This window comes from Acinonyx jubatus, chromosome D1 (genome assembly GCF_027475565.1).
Source record: "Acinonyx jubatus isolate Ajub_Pintada_27869175 chromosome D1, VMU_Ajub_asm_v1.0, whole genome shotgun sequence".
Taxonomy (NCBI): Eukaryota; Metazoa; Chordata; class Mammalia; order Carnivora; family Felidae; genus Acinonyx; species Acinonyx jubatus.
In genome coordinates, this window is record NC_069390.1 from 16457501 (window position 1) to 16474819 (window position 17319).

Sequence of the window (17319 nt, forward strand, 5' to 3'; positions counted from 1 at the left end):
GGTTAGGATTTGGGATTTGCATGTAAGTATTTCCATTTCTTTGATACTCTAAATGCAGAGAGTTGTTTACCATTGAGTTCTTAACTGGAGGAGAAACTAGCTAGGTTCTTAGGACTACATGTGAGTAAGTGGTAGTCATTGCCCACTTAAGTAATAGGAATAATATTCCTCCATTCTAAGGTGAACACCCTGTTTAACTGTTTTTCCATCTGCCCATTGTGACATAGTATAGGAGGTTCTAAAACGTGTTCGGGATAGATGCCTTTTGTTTTAGAGCGAGGATTGTATTATATTCTGATCATGATCACCAAAGCAATATGCTTCTTGACTTGCTAGTGGTTTTTTGCTTACCATGTCACGCACCAGGCTTGCGTTTTCACAGGCCTCAGAAACAGGAATTGTGTGGATACTCATTGCTTTGGATTATAGGTGACTTGGGAGAACTGAGCTGACAGTAATAATTTTCTGATAAATTGGTGACACTGCCAGATCACTGATTTTTCTACATTTTACAGAGGACATATTTAAAGTAGGCTATACAAGTGGTCATTTTACCTTAAATGGTCCTTTTTTTTTTTTTTTTTTTGAAATTGACATCCTAATCTCCTGCTAGTTTGTAACCGGAGACTATTTGGGATTGGTTCATTTATAGGGTGGCAGTGAAAGCTGGTTCACAGATAGCAACAATGCCATTGCTTCCCTGGCTTTCCACCCTACGGCTCAGCTCCTGCTGATTGCCACTGCCAATGAGATCCACTTTTGGGACTGGAGTCGACGGGAGCCCTTTGCTGTGGTGAAGACAGCTAGCGAGATGGAACGGGTCCGGTGAGTGCTCTGCCCACTAGTGATGTTTGGCATAGGACTCACATGGCAGAGAGCATTTACACTTGCTGTCACCTCAGGAAGCAGTTTGTTACGCCTGTTCAGAGCAGGGGGTTATCTGTAAGGCTCCTCCTACTTTTTAAGTTGCTGGCCGATCAACAGTTCATTTTAGCTGTTCCTTATTGCCCTCCTCTTCTGGGCTCTGTAGACCAGGGTTGTTAGAAGGTCTTTCAGGTTCAAAGCTATCTGGACTTGGGGTAGAGCCCTTTTTTGTGTGTGTGGGGGAGGAACACCTGAAAGTTGTTCAGGTAGAGGTTAGCTTGGTAGGTAGTTGCTAGCCCCAGTTGTCTGTGTTTATCAAACTGGAAAATGGAGATGTAAGTATGTATCAAATCTGCTGTGGATATTTAGCCCCCAAGATCAAAACACACATTGCCTGAATTAAATACAGATGATGCATTGGTTTCTTTGGTCCTCTTGGTATTGTAGCTGGATATAAGAAAACTTTCTGGTCTCAGCCACTTGATGCTGAGACAGTTCACTGTCACACAACCCCTGCTCCTTGCCAGTGGAGCTGCTGCATGAGAAGAAGTAACCCTGTGGCAGAGTTTGGGAGTGTCCTGTGTTTTACTGTGATGATAGGCTCTTAGATATGAGCCAGTATGTGCTTGATGTAGTTGCTTCTTGGGATGAGAGCCTAGGTGCTTTTTGAAATTAGTTTTGTGATACATATTCCCCTATTCTGGCAAATGTGAGGAGGTAACAAGAAGTATTGAACTTTATTATTTTAATCTGTTTGAAAGTTTTGAAAGCTTCCAGCATGAAGTGGATACCTGGGTAATCCCACAGTTATTAGTAATGATTGCTATAAATTTGAACACAGGCTTCCTCTTCTCAATTAACATCTATGTGTGTCTTTTTCTTCTTCTGTGTTTTCAGTCTGGTGAGATTTGACCCTCTTGGACACTACTTACTCACGGCAATTGTTAACCCCTCTAATCAGCAGGTAAGTTAGCAGTTCCAACTGCATCTCAACTGTGGGTTGTTTTCTAAACTAGTGCTCCAGTTCTGATTATTTGGACTTGTCATTTGTCATGGCCAGGTGCTTCTTTTCTAGTTGAAATTCAAAGCTAGTTTCAGACTGTGTGCTCAGAGTTATAGCCATAATCTTGACAGGGGAGTCAGTTCTGAAACCCCCAGGTGATTGCCTCATTAGAGTCACCAGGCTGTGTTGGATAGCTTGTCATTCATGTGCCTTGGGCTGGTTGACATTTTCTTCCCCTCATTGCTTCCGTCATAGAGATGCATTTTGTAATAGAATTGGCTTGCCAGCTGTACTCATTCAGAAATGTTGCTAATTGGAAATGAATAATGTGACACCATATGATGATTCTGAATCTGAAGCCAGTTAGTCCTCAGTGCTTCCGAGGTAGAGTTGTTGTCTATCTATGAAGGTTGTTTTTTGCGGATGGTTATCAACAGTTAATCTTTCTTGATTTACCTGGAGGTTCTACCTAACCGCCTTGCTCTACCCCTGCCCCGCCTTGCTCCACATCGCAGGGTGATGACGAACCAGAGATCCCCATAGACGGAACAGAGTTATCCCACTACCGTCAGCGTGCCCTGCTGCAATCACAGCCAGTTCGCCGGACGCCTCTCCTCCACAATTTCCTGCACATGCTGTCCTCCCGCTCCTCTGGCATCCAGGTGGGAGAGCAAAGCACAGTGCAAGAGTCTGCTACCCCCTCACCCCCACCGCCTCCCCCTCAGCCCTCCACGGAGCGCCCCAGGACTTCCGCTTACATCAGGCTCCGACAGCGGGTCAGTTACCCCACAGCTGAGTGCTGCCAGCACCTTGGGATCCTGTGCCTTTGCAGCCGCTGCTCTGGCACTCGAGTTCCTTCCCTCTTGCCACACCAGGACAGTGTTCCCCCTGCTTCTGCCAGGGCTACTACCCCTTCCTTTTCTTTTGTACAGACCGAGCCCTTCCATCCCCCGGAGCAGGCCTCGTCAACGCAGCAGGACCAGGGCCTCCTGAACCGGCCGTCTGCCTTCAGTACAGTCCAGAGCAGCACTGCCGGCAACACGCTCCGTAACCTCAGTCTGGGTCCCACCCGTCGCTCTTTGGGAGGCCCTTTGTCCAGCCACCCCTCTAGGTATCACCGAGAAATAGCTCCCGGGCTGACAGGGTCCGAGTGGACCCGGACAGTGCTCAGTCTGAACTCCCGCTCTGAGGCAGAATCCATGCCTCCGCCCAGGACCAGTGCCTCTTCGGTGAGTTTGCTGTCTGTGCTGAGACAGCAAGAAGGTGGCTCTCAGGCGTCTGTGTACACTTCAGCCACAGAAGGGAGGGGTTTTCCAGCTTCAGGGTTGGCAGCTGAGTCAGATGGAGGAAATGGCTCCAGCCAAAACAACTCAGGCAGCATTCGCCATGAGCTTCAATGTGACCTGAGACGCTTCTTTCTGGAGTATGACCGGCTTCAGGAGCTGGACCACAGCCTGAGCGGGGAAGCCCCCCAGACCCAACAGGCCCAGGAAATGCTCAATAACAACATTGAGTCCGAGAGGCCAGGCCCCTCCCACCAGCCCACCCCACACAGCAGCGAGAACAACTCCAACCTGTCTCGTGGCCACCTGAACCGTTGCCGCGCCTGCCACAATCTCCTGACCTTCAACAACGACACCCTGCGCTGGGAAAGAACCACACCCAACTACTCCTCTAGTGAGGCCAGCTCCTCCTGGCAGGTCCCCAGCACCTTCGAGGGCATGCCGTCAAGTGGCAGCCAGTTGCCACCCCTTGAGCGGACTGAGGGCCAAACGCCCAGCTCCAGCAGGCTGGAGTTGAGCAGCTCTGCTAGTCCGCAGGAGGAGAGGACTGTGGGGGTGGCCTTCAACCAGGAGACGGGCCACTGGGAAAGAATTTACACCCAGTCCAGCAGATCTGGAACTGTAACACAGGAGGCCTTACATCAGGATATGCCTGAGGAGAGCTCCGAGGAAGATTCACTCAGGAGGTAAGCAGGTGCTTTCTTGTCTTCTCCTGTATCCCTTACTTTTCTCCTTCTGTCTCTTCCTTCAGTCCTGTAGATGTTGTGGCTGGATCTGGAGTGTCTGGGACCCATACATCTGGTTCTGGTCTCCCTAAGGTCCATTGCATCTTCCTGGAAAACTTGCTCTGGTGGCAGAGATAGGATGGGGCCTAGCAGCTAAGTCACTTGGCTCTGCTAAGTTCATGAGACCTTTAGCCTAAAGGAGAGTGCAGATCAGGATAGGGATGTAAATGGAGGTGGAGCCATTGACTTCCTCTGCCCTGTTCTTTGACCTTCTTGGAGGATTGTATGTGCAGCGCTGGTTATTGTGGAAAAAGAAAATGGTCCACAGTGCTTAGAAATAGGTAGTAAAAGAGAACCTGCTTGGTACAGATTAGTGTATTGGCTTTTTTTTTTTCAGTTGTGTCTCTTTGGACAACTGTGTTCACCTTCTGGAGCATTGCAACTTGACAAAGGAAAAAGAAAATAATACGTGTATATATGTGTTGAGGAAAGTCTGCTTTAGAGATACATATTTTTTGGATAGCAAGTTAGTTGCTTAATTAAGATTCTTTGAGGAGATCTTCCAGATGGACATTCACCTCAAGGTGGGGAAGAAGAATAATTCACGGAAGGAAGGCCTCTCCATACTCAGATCGGCATCCCAGGCAACTCTTCCATGGAAGAAACAGAGTGGGTGTAGTTACCCGCCCACCACATGTTCCATGTATGGCTATGTGAGCATCTATCTTGATTTATTAGGGACTTCTTTCTGTAATTCTGTAAAGGTCACATCTAGCGTAATCACCAACTCCCAGAATATGCCTGTTGGATCCAAACAGCATATTGCTTTGCATTACATCCTCTGTTGAAGCAACTGAAATTTCTGACATAAGCTTCTAACAAGGGTGGGAATATGGATTGTGCACATAATGTACTTGTTATTTTGGGAGAATGCTTTAGAGAGTTACCCAGTTAATAAGTATTTGTTGAATGGTTACAATTTTTCCAGCACTGTGCCAGGCACTGTAGGGAATACAAAAGAAGTATAATACCTGGTCTTTACCCACTGGGGGTATTAATTATAGAGGCAAGACTTATTTACATACAATTATATAAAAAATGTAGATGACCCAAATGCTTCATTGTGTGGTATTCAGATTAAATGCAGTCTCATTTCAGAGAAAGGGAAGTACCATCAAAGAAGGCTGTACAAAACCAAGCCTTGAAAGATGACTAGGATTTGGAAAGGGAAAGACCTTTTTACTTTAGGGGACCAGCAGATTATAAGGCAGGAAAGAGCATGTTGAATGCCAGATAGTAGGTGGTTACTAGGGGGTAGTTGCTAAGGGGAAGATAGGGACACTTGGTTGGATATGAAAGATAGACTAATAGAAGTTGTTACTATGCTTAAATAATTGACACCAGTTCTGAGTTAACATCTCCTAAATTCCCAGCTTTGGAATATTTTGCCTTGCTCAGAGAAGCCTGAGACTGTTACTCCTCTTTGTCAAGAGAGGTGGGAAGGGAGCAAGCACAGTGCCTGACGTAGAGCAGGCATACAAAAAGTTTGTGAAAGGTAGCTGTAAAAGGACTGTCTTCAGTTACTGCTCTAAAAGTAACTGAAGTTACTACAAGTGCCTGTCTCCACAGTACCAGCGGGCCTCTGGTCATCCTTTGTCCATTCAATTGTAGCAGTGCCTTTTCATGTGTTATTGTTCGGAGAAATACCTGAGTGGTTTAAAATAAACTCTACTGTTTGATAATAATTACAGACACCAATTACTGAGGGTCACTGTGTATTAGGTACTGTGTCTGGTGCTGTGTCTTTGTATTAACTCTAATTTCCACCATAACTCTGTGCAAGGCAGGTGTTAAATTTCTCATCTTACAGCTGAGATAAGTAAGGCTCAGAGAAGTCAAGTTTCTTGTTAAAGATCTATGAGTAGTTTGCTGAGTGGGGATTTGCATTCTGGTGTGTGTGACTAAAGATTTTTCTAAACTGTTGTCTGTGGTATGTTCCTTACTGTGATACCTCATTTTTAGGTGAACCATTTTTCTTTTCCTTTAACTTTTTATTATGATAATCTTCAAACATATAAAAATGAAAAGTATAATAAATTTCATATACATATCACCTGACTTTAAAAATTATCAACACTTGGCCAGCTTTCATTCATTTATATGCCCTCTTTGTATAAGTGCATCTGAAAATAATATGTTTCTCTAGAGAAATGCCATCCAATAGAACTCTCTACAGTGATGGAAGCGTTTTGTAGCTGTGCTGTCCAGTGTGGTAGGCACTAGTTACATATGGCTAGTGTGAGCTGAGGAACTATGTTTAAATTTTTAAATTTTAGTCAAATGTAAATAGTCACATGTGACTAAAATGTTAATAACTTCTTGATAAAGTAGACCATTTAAAACCCAGAATCTATGTGTTTTAAATTAAAAAGTTCAAACATTTAAAATTGTATGTTGTAGGGGCGCCTGGGTGGCTCAGTCAGTTAAGCGTCCGACTTCAGCTCAGGTCATGATCTCGCGGTCCGTGAGTTCGAGCCCTGCCACGGGCTCTGGGCTGATGGCTCAGAGCCTGGAGCCTGCTTCCGATTCTGTGTCTCCCTCTCTCTCTGCCCCTTCCCCGTTCATGCTCTGTCTCTCTCTGTCTCAAAAATAAATAAACGTTAAAAAAAAAATTTAAAAAAAAAATAAAATTGTATGTTGTAGTAAATGAAATCCCTTGTCATCTTGCTGTGAACAATTGTGCATGTATATTTTTTCTTTTAAAATATGCAAATCATGCATGGTGTTATTGTAAAATACAGTAGTTACGTTATTTATGGAGTCGCTTAAGATGAGCCAGGATGAAATGCACTGTGAAGGCTGACAGCCTGCTCAAAAGTGAGGTACATTTGTAGAATGTTCCAAGTGCACACCCTTTACAGAAGGGGCATCACTTCCTCGTGATTTGAGTGGCTGCCTTGTAGTGTAAATTACTAATACATACAGGTGCTAATTAGCCCCTTCTGCCACCTTCAAAAGGAACCGGATGTTCTCTAGCTGATGAGCCAGCCCTTGCTTTTATTTCCCCAGCAGGTGTCACTGTTGGGCTGTTGCTGCTGCTCGGCTAGGCTGGCTGGCAAGAAAGGTGTCCTTGTTGTGTGCCTAGACTACTTGAAGGGAGAGGGTTTATTCATTTGACTTTGTAGTGGGAGATAGACTAAAGAGGCATATTTTGATCCTCGGTGCTGCTGATTTAATTCATAGTGTTTGCAAATAGCGAGAATATTAAGCACAAGAGTATATTTCAGTATAGCTGTATGTTGCTGAGCTGTATTAACCAGTTCATGGTTAGTCTCTTTTTGCCCGCGGGCAGTAGAAGGCAAGCTGTCTGTGTAGTCCTGACTCCAGCATACAACTTGTAACTTGAGTGGCAGGCCCTTTCCTCACCACCAGAAACTTTTTGGGTCTCATAGCCCAGAATCTAGCAGATCAGGGTTTTGTGGCTCCCTGCAGCTTACAGCAGGAGTCCCTATGAGTTTGAAAGGCTGGTATTAGGAAAAAGAGAAAAGTATTTACATGGCATCTTAAAACTGGAGAAACCCTAGAGTTTATTTAGTCCAGATTTTTTTTTTGTTGTTTTGTTTTTAATGAGAAAACTTAGATGCAGAGAGGGAAAATGACTTTTTAAGAGGTGCTTATTGCAAAAGTAGATTCAAACCCCTAGGTCCTAAAGAGGGCACTCTTTTCTCCTCTTGAAATTAGTGCTTTCACATCAGTTTTCTCCATCAGAACCTCTGTTGCTCATGTAGATCATTGCCTGGGGGTGGGGGTGGGGGGGCTCTTCAGTCAACTCTCTGTAAGAAATTGGAGGTCTGATAGATCATTTGTAATTATTGCCTCCAGGTAGAAATGTAATCAACACAGTATTTCTCGGGATACATGAGAAACAGTGTTTTAGTTATTTGTCATAGAACTGCATTGATTAGTTTGTGGGTTTTTTTTTTTTAATGTTTGTTTATTTTGAGAGAGAGAACAGGAGCTTACGTACGCGGGAGAAGGGGCGAGAGAGAGAGAGAGAGAGAGAGAGAGAGAGAGAATGAGAATGAGAGAGAATGAGAGAGCATGAATGAATCCCAAGCAGGCTCTGCCCTGCCATCACAGAACCCATCCAGGGGCTCAACCTCACAAACCTTGAGATCATGACCTGAGCCGAAATCAAGAGTTGGATGCTTAACTGACTGAGCCATCCAGGTACCCTTGATTAGTTTTTTTGAAGTCATCCCAGTTAAAGAAGCACTGTAAAAATCCCAACGAATGATGGGGGCTCCTGGGTGGCTCAGTTGGTTAAGTGCCCAACTCTTGGTTTCAGCTCAGGTCTTAGGGTCATGAGTTCAAGCCCGGTATTGGGCTCTGTGCTGAGTGTGAAGCCTGCTTTAAAAAAATAATCATCCCAACGAATGGGAGATCAAAATCTGACCTAATCCTCCTCAACTGAATTATTTCTGCATTCTTTATCCTGATAGGTGACAAGGCCTTTCGTCTGAAGTATTTAATAAGATTGAGTGTATTCTGAGAGCTGATGTCTTTTGATCCGCACTTTTCCCTTATCAAAGAAGATTGGGGAAATTTGGCCCAGAACATTGAAGGTTAGAGTTAGAAGCCCTCATTTGATTTCTTGGGTATTTTTAGACTTTTGTGAAGGAATTGCTTTGGAATTTGGTGAGGCTTTATGGGCCACCTAACTTGTGTGATGCCTCAGCTTTAGTCACATGGGGATTTTCCAGGGAGCTCTCAGCAGAAACATCATTGATAGAAGAAAATAAATGGATATATCTGCAAGGCTAGTCCTGGATCCACAAGAGGGTGACCTAGAAATTAGGAAAATACCAGTCTTTAAAGCTTCATCATAATATAGAGAGAGAGGTCCATCTTTAGTAGCTTTTCTGAGCCATTGACCTTACTGGGACTAGAGAGTTTATATATACGTAAGTACATATATACGTGTATATATATGTGTATGTATATATGTACATACATATATATAAAATTATGTTCAGTTTCTTTGGATGGGAGTACACTCAATTTATTATTCAAAACCTCATACCTCTGTCACTTTTTCCTTTTACTAAAACTTCCCTGAATGCCCCCAAATAATCACTTTATCTTTGTTGCTTGTACGAGATATAGATACTTCCTTGTAATATTGCACCCGTGACAGAAAATGTTTCCCTTTCTGTCATTGAGCTCCCTGAAGTCAGTGATTATGTCTATATTCCTACAGTCCCTAGAATACTACCTGGCACATAGTAGGTTCTCAGTAAATGGTAGTTGAATTCAACAAATGGAATTGAAATTATATCCCCTATGATTCAGTATGAAGTATACAGTTTTTGGCTTTCTTAGTAAAAAAAAAAAAAGACCCATTATTATATTACATCTTGGCTCAATAGTTTCTTGTTGAATAAATGAAGTGGTGTTACCTAGAGTTGTACATGGAAGACACCTACAAAAACTTGAGCTCAGGTGACCTAGAACTTGTTCCTCTCATGTTTCATTGTTATGGCATCTTTTTCTTTCTTTCTTTCTTTCTTTCTTTCTTTCTTTCTTTCTTTCTTTCTTTCTTTCTTTCTTTCTTTCTTTCTTTCCTTCCTTCCTTCCTTCCTTCCTTCCTTCCTTCCTTCCTTCCTTCCTTCCTTCCTTCCTTCCTTCCTTCCTTCTTTCCTTCCTCCCTCCCTCCCTCCCTCCCTCCCTCCCCTTTCTGCTTATTTTTGAGGTAGGGGGGAGAGAGAGAAACAGAGAGTGGAAGGGTGGCAGAGAGAAAGGGAGACAGAGGATCCAAAACAGGCTCTGTGCTGACAGAAAGCCCAAAGTGGGGTTCAAACTTGCGAACCGTGAGACATGACCTGAGCCAAAGTCAGACGCTTAACTGACTGAGCCACCCAGGTGCTCCTTGTCATGCTGTTTCTAACTTGTGTATTGCTTGTCCTGAAGCCTTTGATAAGTCGTATTGCACCTGATCAGCTGTCCTTCATATTGGCTCCCACTGACTCAGGGCTTGCATATTCCTCGAGTGCACCAGCATCATATAGTTTCTCGTTTTTTTGTTTGTTTGTTTTGTTTTTATGTTTTTATTTTAATCGCCTGGTGCTCATTACAAGTGTACTCCTTAATCCCCATTACCTATTTGACCCATCTCCAGCCTCCCCCCCCCACCCATAGTTAAGAGTCTGTTTCTTGATTTGTCTGTATTTTCCCCCCTTTGCTCATTTGTTTTGTTTCTTCAATTTCATATAGGAGTGAAATCATATGGTATTTGTCTTTGACTTATTTCACTTAGCATTATACATTCTTGCTTCATCCATGTTGTTGAAATCGGCAAGATTTTATTCTTTTTCATGGCTGAATAATATTCTAATGTATACATACCACATATTCTTTATCCATTCATCCAACATAGGGGTGCATCTGTCTTTTCAAATTAGTATTTTTGTATTCTTTGGGTAAATAATCAGTACCATGATTGCTGAATTGTAGGGTAGTTCTATTTTTAATTTTTTGAGGATCCTCCATACTGTTTTCCAGAGTGACTGTAGCAGTATTGCAGGAACAAGTGTTCCCTTTTTTCCACATTCTCACCAGCACCTGTTGTTTTTTGTGTTATTGATTTTAGCCATTTCTGACAGGTATGAGGTGATATCTCATTGTAGTGTTGATTTGCATTTCCCTGAAGATGAGCATCTTTTCATGTGCCTGTTAGCCATCTGTATGTCTTCTTTTTTTTAAGTTTTTATTTATTTATTTATTTTGATGGGGGGGAGGGAGATGCAAGCAAGCGGGGGAGGGGCAGAGAGCGGGAAAGAGAATCCCAACCATGCGCCAAGCTGTCATCAAGGAGCCCCACGCAGGGCTCTGTCCCAGAAACTGTGAGATCATGACCTGAGCTGAAACCAGAAGTCAGATGCTCAACTGACTGAGCCATCCAGGCACCCTCATCTGTGTCTTCTTTGGAGAAATATCTGTTTGTGTCTTGTGTCCATTTTTAAATTGGATTATTTGTGAGTGTTGAGTTTTATAATTTTTTTTAATAGATTTTGGATGCTAACCCTTTTTCTGATGTGTTGTTTGCAAGTATCTTCTCTTATTTCGTAGGTTGCCTTTTAGTTTTGTAGATTGCTTCCTTCCCTGTGCAGAAGCTTTTTATTTTGATGTAATCTGATAGTTTATTTTTGCTTTTATTTCCTTTGCCTCAGGGGACCTATCTAGAAAAAAGTTGTTCTGGCCCATGTCAGAGAAATTACTGCCTGTGCTCTCTTCTAGAATTTTCATGGTTTCAGGTCTCACATTTAGGTCTTAAATCCATTTTGAATTTATTTATGTGTATTGTGTTAAGAAAGTGATGCAGTTTCATTCTTTTGCATGTAGCTTTCCAGTTTTCCCAATACCATTTGTTGAAGAAGCTATCTTTTTCCCACTGGATATTCTTTCCTGCTTTGTTGAAGGTTAATTGACCATATAATTGTGGGTTTATTTCTGGATTTTCTGTTCTGTTGATCTGTGTGTCTGATTCTGTGCCAGTACCATACTGTTTTGATTACCACATCTTTATAATATAACTTCCAGTCTTGGAATTGTGATGCCTCCAGCTTTGCTTTTTCAAGATTGTTTTAGTTGTGTGGGTCTTTTGTGGTTTCATACAAATTTTAAGATTGTTTGTTCTGGTTCTGTGAAAAATGCTGTTGGTATTTTGATAGGTATTCCATTATATGTGTAGACTGTTTTGGGCAGTATAGACATTTTAACAGTATTTGTTTTTCCAATCCATGAGCATGGAATGTCTTTCCATTTCTTTGTGTCATCTTCACTTTCTTTCATCACCGTTTTATAGTTTTCAGAGTATAGGTCTTTCACCTCTTTGGTTAGGTTTATTCCTAGGCATTTTATTATTTTTGGTGCAATTGTAAATGGGATTGTTTTCTTAATTTCCCTTTCTGAAGCTTCATTATTGGTATATAGAAATGTAACAGATTTCTGTACACTGATTTTGTATCTTGTGACTTTACTGAATTCGTTTATCAGTTCTAGCAGTTTTTTGGTGGAGTCTTTTGGGTTTTCTATACATAGTATCATGTTGCCTGCAAATAGTGACAGTTTGCTTTTTCTTTACCTATTTGGATGCCTTTCATTTTTTGTTATCTGATTGCTGTGGCTAGGACTTCCAATACCATGCTGAATAAAAGTGGTGAGAGTGGACATCCCTGTCTTGTTCATAACCTTAGGGGAAAGGCTCTCAGTTTTTCCCCATTGAGGATGATTCTAGCTATGGGTTTTTCATATATGGCCTTTATTATGTTGAGGTATGTTCCTTCTAAACCTACTTTGTTGAAGGTTTTTATCATGAATGGATGTTGTACTTTGTCAAATACTTTTTTTCTGCTTCGGTTGAAATGATCGTATGATTCTCCTTCCTGTTTTTGATATGACATATCACATTGATTGATTTGTAAATACTGAGCCGCCATTGCAACCCAGGAGCAAATCCCACTTGCTTGTGAATAATTTTTTTAATGTATTGTTGGATTCAGTTTGCTAGTGTTTTGTTCAAGATTTTTGCTTCTGTGTTCACCAGAGATATTGGTTATACAGCTTCCAGTTGCTACCGTTTTGTTAGTCTTTGGCTTGGCCTCTCGTCGATGCCAGTACCTCTGCCCGTCAGTGTTGTCGTTGTTTCTCCTTAAAGACCACGCAGTCCTGAGGTACCTGGTTGTGGCTCACTTGGAAGAGCATGTGACTCTTGAGCTTGGGGTTGTGAGTTCAAGCTTCATTTGGTTGTAGAGATTACTAAAACAAAAACAAAAAAACTCTCCGCAGTCCCAGTGATAGAATACTTGGTCTTGATAAGCTCCACATAAGATGTGAGTAAGCCAAATGAAATGTGAAGGTTCTGTTTCCCATTGGTGCTTTATGTTTCTTTTGTTTCTGTGGAAGGCTTCCACTGAATCTGCTTACAGTAGGATGCTTCAAATTTGAGAAAGTGGGTGCACGCTCTCTTTTTTGGGGTGTCTGAGCATTAAAATTACCAGAATTTTTTAGTTTTGAGATTATTTTAGGTTCTTTTTTTGTGGGGGACAGAATCCATATTAAGAGAGAATTTTGATTTACCTCTAATTACGCCCCTAAAAAATTGGTGGAATGATTGTCTTTGGTATTCAAGTTACAATAAATCTTTTCTAACTTTTGAATTCTTATTCACAAGTTTGGCATTTGAGGACAAGTAGGTAAGAATCCTCAAGCAAGAGAAATTAATTTGTGATATGATCAAATCATGACTTGTTCTGGGAAAAGAGAGAACCAGGTAGTGAGAAATCAAAAAGGAGTCAAAACTGATGGTGGAATAAGAAGCTTAGTTTTTAAATTAAAAAGGTATTAAAATTTTTTTTAAATGTTTTTTATTTTTGAGACAGAGAGAGAGACAGAGCTCAAGAGGGGAAGGGCCAGAGAGAGAGGAGACGCAGAATCTGAAGTAGGCTCCAGGCTCTGAGCTGTCAGCACAGAACCTGATGCGGGGCTTGAACTCATGAACTGAGAGATCATGACCTGAGCCGAAGTCGGACACTTAACTGACTGAGCCACCCAGGCACCCCTAAAAAAAATTTTTTTTAAGTTTATTTTTGAGAGAGAGAGACCGTGCACAAGCAGTGAAGGGAGAGAGAGAGAGAGAGAGGGAGAGAGAGAGAGGGAGGGAGGGAGGGAGGGAGACACAATCTGAAGCAGGCTCCAGGCTCTGGGCTGCCAGCACAGAGCCCAGCATGGGGCTTGAACTCATGAGCGGTGAGATCATGACCTGAGCTGAAGTCAGACGCTTAACTGACTGAGGCACCCAGGTACCCCAAGAAAGCTTAGTTTTAAGAGAGGTGAAGGGGAAGGTAAGCCCAGGCCTTATAGAAGGGAACTGAGGAGTATGGCAAGGGCTGTCACATGCATGAGCAATGCTCTTAAACCTGGGGCATTGGGCTAGTGAAATAATTACATTGATTGATGGATTCATTCATTCATTCAGTTAACAAATGTTTACTAAGCACCTGCTGTGTACCAGACACTATTTAAGCACCAGCAGTAAATCTCTCATTGTGATGGGAGAAAGACAATAAATTAGATAAAATAGCTAGCTAGTATGCCAGATGGTGATAAGTTTGATGGAGAAGAATATTTTATTTTTATTTATTTTTTAATTCTTCTTTTTAATGTTTATTTTTGAGAGAGAGTATACACGTGTGTGCATGCACATAAGTGGGAGAAGGGCAGAGAGAATTCCAAGCAGGCTCCATGCTGTCAGCAGAGAGCCCAATGTGGGGCTCGAACCCACGAACCAGGAGATCATGACCTGAGCTCACGTTGGGCGGTCAACCGACTGAGCCACCCAGGCACCCCTGGAGAAGAATATTATAAAATGTAGGAGGTGCCGGGATGGCAGTTTGCAGTGTTAAATGGGGGATCAAAGGAAGTCTGAGAAGGTGACATTGGAGCAGAGACCTCAAGGACGTAAGGGAGTAAACTCTATAAACATTAGGGCCAAGGGCATTCTAGCTAGAAGAGAGGCAAATGCAAAATCCCTGAGAAGCTTGGCTGGAGCACAGCAAAGGATGGTGTGATAGAAGATGAAGTTGGAGAGGTAATGGGGACCGGATTATGCAGGGCCTTCTAAGCCATTTAAGGGATTTCACCTCTTACTCTGAGTGATTTGGAAAGCCATCGGAAGTGGAGTAGCATGATCTCATATTTTTAAAGGATCATTGTGGTTGCTGATTGGGAATAGACTGAAGAGGCTCTGCTAAAGAGGGTAAATCAAAGTTAGGTAATACCACACCATTTTAGAGTAATTTGTGTCTTGAGACGGGTGAAAACCAGAAGGCGGAAGTCAATAATTTATGTCAGAATTAGAAAGGCCTTAAATGTTTGGAGGAAGAGTGGCTAAACAAATAAAGAAGTAAAGCCTCTTTAGCGGGCATCTTATCTGCAACAAAGCCTTGCTATCCACCACCCTGCCGCCTCAAACTGTAATGGCATGTTATTGAAACTGTAAGAAAGGGAGAGCTTCAAAAAGCTATAGTGAGCAAGAGATAATCAGTGGACATTTTGAGGTCTGTTTTTTCTGCTTCTAAAACAAATTCATTTGTGAAAATTAAAACATTACAGAAATGTCTGATAAAGAATGTCCTCTGCGGTGCTAATCAGTTAACAATTTATGTGTTAACTCCAGAGTTGTTTTCTGTGAAAATCAAAACCCATTTTTTCTTTTTCTTTTAATTCTTTTAAATGTTTTGTTCATTTTTGAGAGACAGAGAGATACAGAGGGCTAATGAGGGAGGGACAGAGAGAGAGAGAGAGAGAGAGAGAGAGAGAGAGAGAGAGGGAGACACAGAATCTGAAGCAGGCTCCAGGCTCTGAGCTGTCAGCACAGAGCCCGACGCGGGGCTTGAACCCACAAACCATGAGATCATGACCTGAGCCGAAATCAGACGCATAACTGACTGAGCCACCCAGGTGCCCCCATTTTTTCTTTATTTGTAAAAATGGGGTTATACTAAATCTGCTCTTCTGCCACTTACATATTTCATTTAATACGTCGTGGACATTTCCCCATGTTGGTGTATATAGATCTCTTGCATTCTTTTTGGCTGTGGCATAGTAATCCAGCACTACAGTTAATTTAACCAGTGCCCTATTGTAGAATCTGGATTGTTTCTGGTTTTTGCTTTCACAGACAGTGCTGCATCATCTTTGTGTACTTGTGCGGGTGTTTCTAGAGGAGGATGAATTTTTAGAAGTACAATTGCTGGGGCCAAAAAGTATGAACATTGTTAATGGTAAAAGAAAATTAACTGTATGGTATTCATTGTTACTAACTTAAGATATTTCTGTTTCCTATTTTATTTTAGTGAATATAATTTCATAGATTGGGACCCCCAATCCTGGTTTGCTGTTTTGTTTTTGTTTCTGCTCCCAAAAGGTTGTTAAGTTTCTCAGTAGTAAATTCTCCTACCACTGGGTATTCAGGAACCTGTTCCTCAAGGTTGGAAAGGACTTTTGTTTTATTCTAAATATCTGCAACCTGGACGTGTTCATATACTTTTCTTCTCCAGCAGTCTTGTATGAGGGAGACAGAACCTTGGTTCCATCTTTTACATTCACTTACTAGCTTTTGGCCATGTAGTCTTTTGGGTCTTGTTAAGTAATTGGGAGAAACCAGGCATCTCTTGCCCTATCATAAGGCAATAACATCTAGGTATTTGACTTATTTGTCTTCAGGGGTAATTAGAAAGCCCATTTCTTTCTTGGGCAACACGAAGATGAGGATAGGGTGGAAGAGGTATCAGTGTTAATTTTTTTAACCTTCGCTGCTCACCTGCCCAACTAGGTCACTCTATATTTGAGCCTCTTTGAATTCTGAGCATGATCCCTGGTTATATCTTCTATATCAAGGGTTGGCAAACTTTTTCTGTGAAGGGCAAGATAGTAAATATTTTAGGCTTTGTAGGCCATACGGTCTGTGTTGCAAACATTGAACTCTGCCATTGTAGCTTGAAAGCAGCCAGAGACAACATGTAAGTGAATGAGTGTGGCTCTGTTCCAATAAAATTTTATTTTTGGACACAAATGCAATTTTCATATAATTTTCACGTGTCACGAAATAGTCTTCTTTTGATGTTTTTCAGCTACTTAAAAATATAAATACCGTTTTTAGCTCATGGGCTGTATAAAAACAGGCAGGCAGCCAGATTTGGCTGACAGGCTGTGGTTTACCAGTCCCTGCTTTAAGTAAACGTGATTTGGAAGAGAGTCAGGTGCCATAGTAATAGAAGGCATTCTGATAATGAAGGCCCTAAAGAGGTAGGTAGGGGGCTTCTGCACTGGTGTTCTCTCCCTTCTCTTCTCACTTCTCACTTCTCTCTGCTTTGTACTAGATGTCCTAAGTATTGGCTCTTGGTAAGATTCTTTGACGGTTAAGAGCTGGCATAAGTGCATGAAGAGTTTCTAGTTTCCTCTCCTATCTGCCCTGAAGCAAGGTTTTCCAACCCTGCTCTTTATCTGTCTTGGGGATTGTTTGCACGTGAGAAGGTTTGCCCTGGTGTGGGGGGCAGGGTGTGGGCCTCTAGGCCCTCCAGGCAGTATGCTAGACTGGCAGCCCTTCTCCCACTGCTCCCGTCAAATTAGCACCTGTTAAGACTCATCCAAATTATTCCCTATCGGCCCTCTCTCTGGGGCTGAATGGTGTAGAGCTGGCTGTGTGCTTTGTGTACATACTGAGAACTTGAAAAGATGTAATCGGTTCTGTCAGCTCAGAGTGTTGGAGTGTTACAGGGACTACAGTGGGATCTACGTGTGTGCTGCAGATAACACTAGTAACAATTTCCCATGTACTCACTCTTCCCCCTGCAGATCCCCTTCTCTACTGTATCTGTTCATA

The 17319-nt window shown here is 42.3% G+C and overlaps 1 protein-coding gene across 10 annotated transcripts in view; it reads left to right on the plus strand.

Annotated features, from left to right (window-relative positions):
• The window catches only part of AMBRA1 (autophagy and beclin 1 regulator 1), a 175838-nt gene that overhangs the window by 32459 nt on the left and 126060 nt on the right, over window positions 1–17319 (plus strand). For 6 of the 10 annotated variants that reach the window (XR_003424931.2, XM_027072772.2, XM_027072774.2 and 3 more), the window contains exons 4-7: window positions 1–22; window positions 653–825; window positions 1762–1828; window positions 2383–3836. The exon at window positions 1–22 is cut by the window's left edge and continues 162 nt beyond it. Coding sequence is in view for 9 of the 10 variants with exons in the window: in XM_027072772.2 (XP_026928573.1) it covers window positions 1–22; window positions 653–825; window positions 1762–1828; window positions 2383–3836 (1716 nt within the window). In the remaining variant the exon portion in view is untranslated. The remainder of the gene's footprint in view (window positions 23–652; window positions 826–1761; window positions 1829–2382; window positions 3837–17319) is intronic. The other 4 variants (XM_027072777.2, XM_027072778.2, XM_053203239.1 and 1 more) reach the window with 2 other exon arrangements.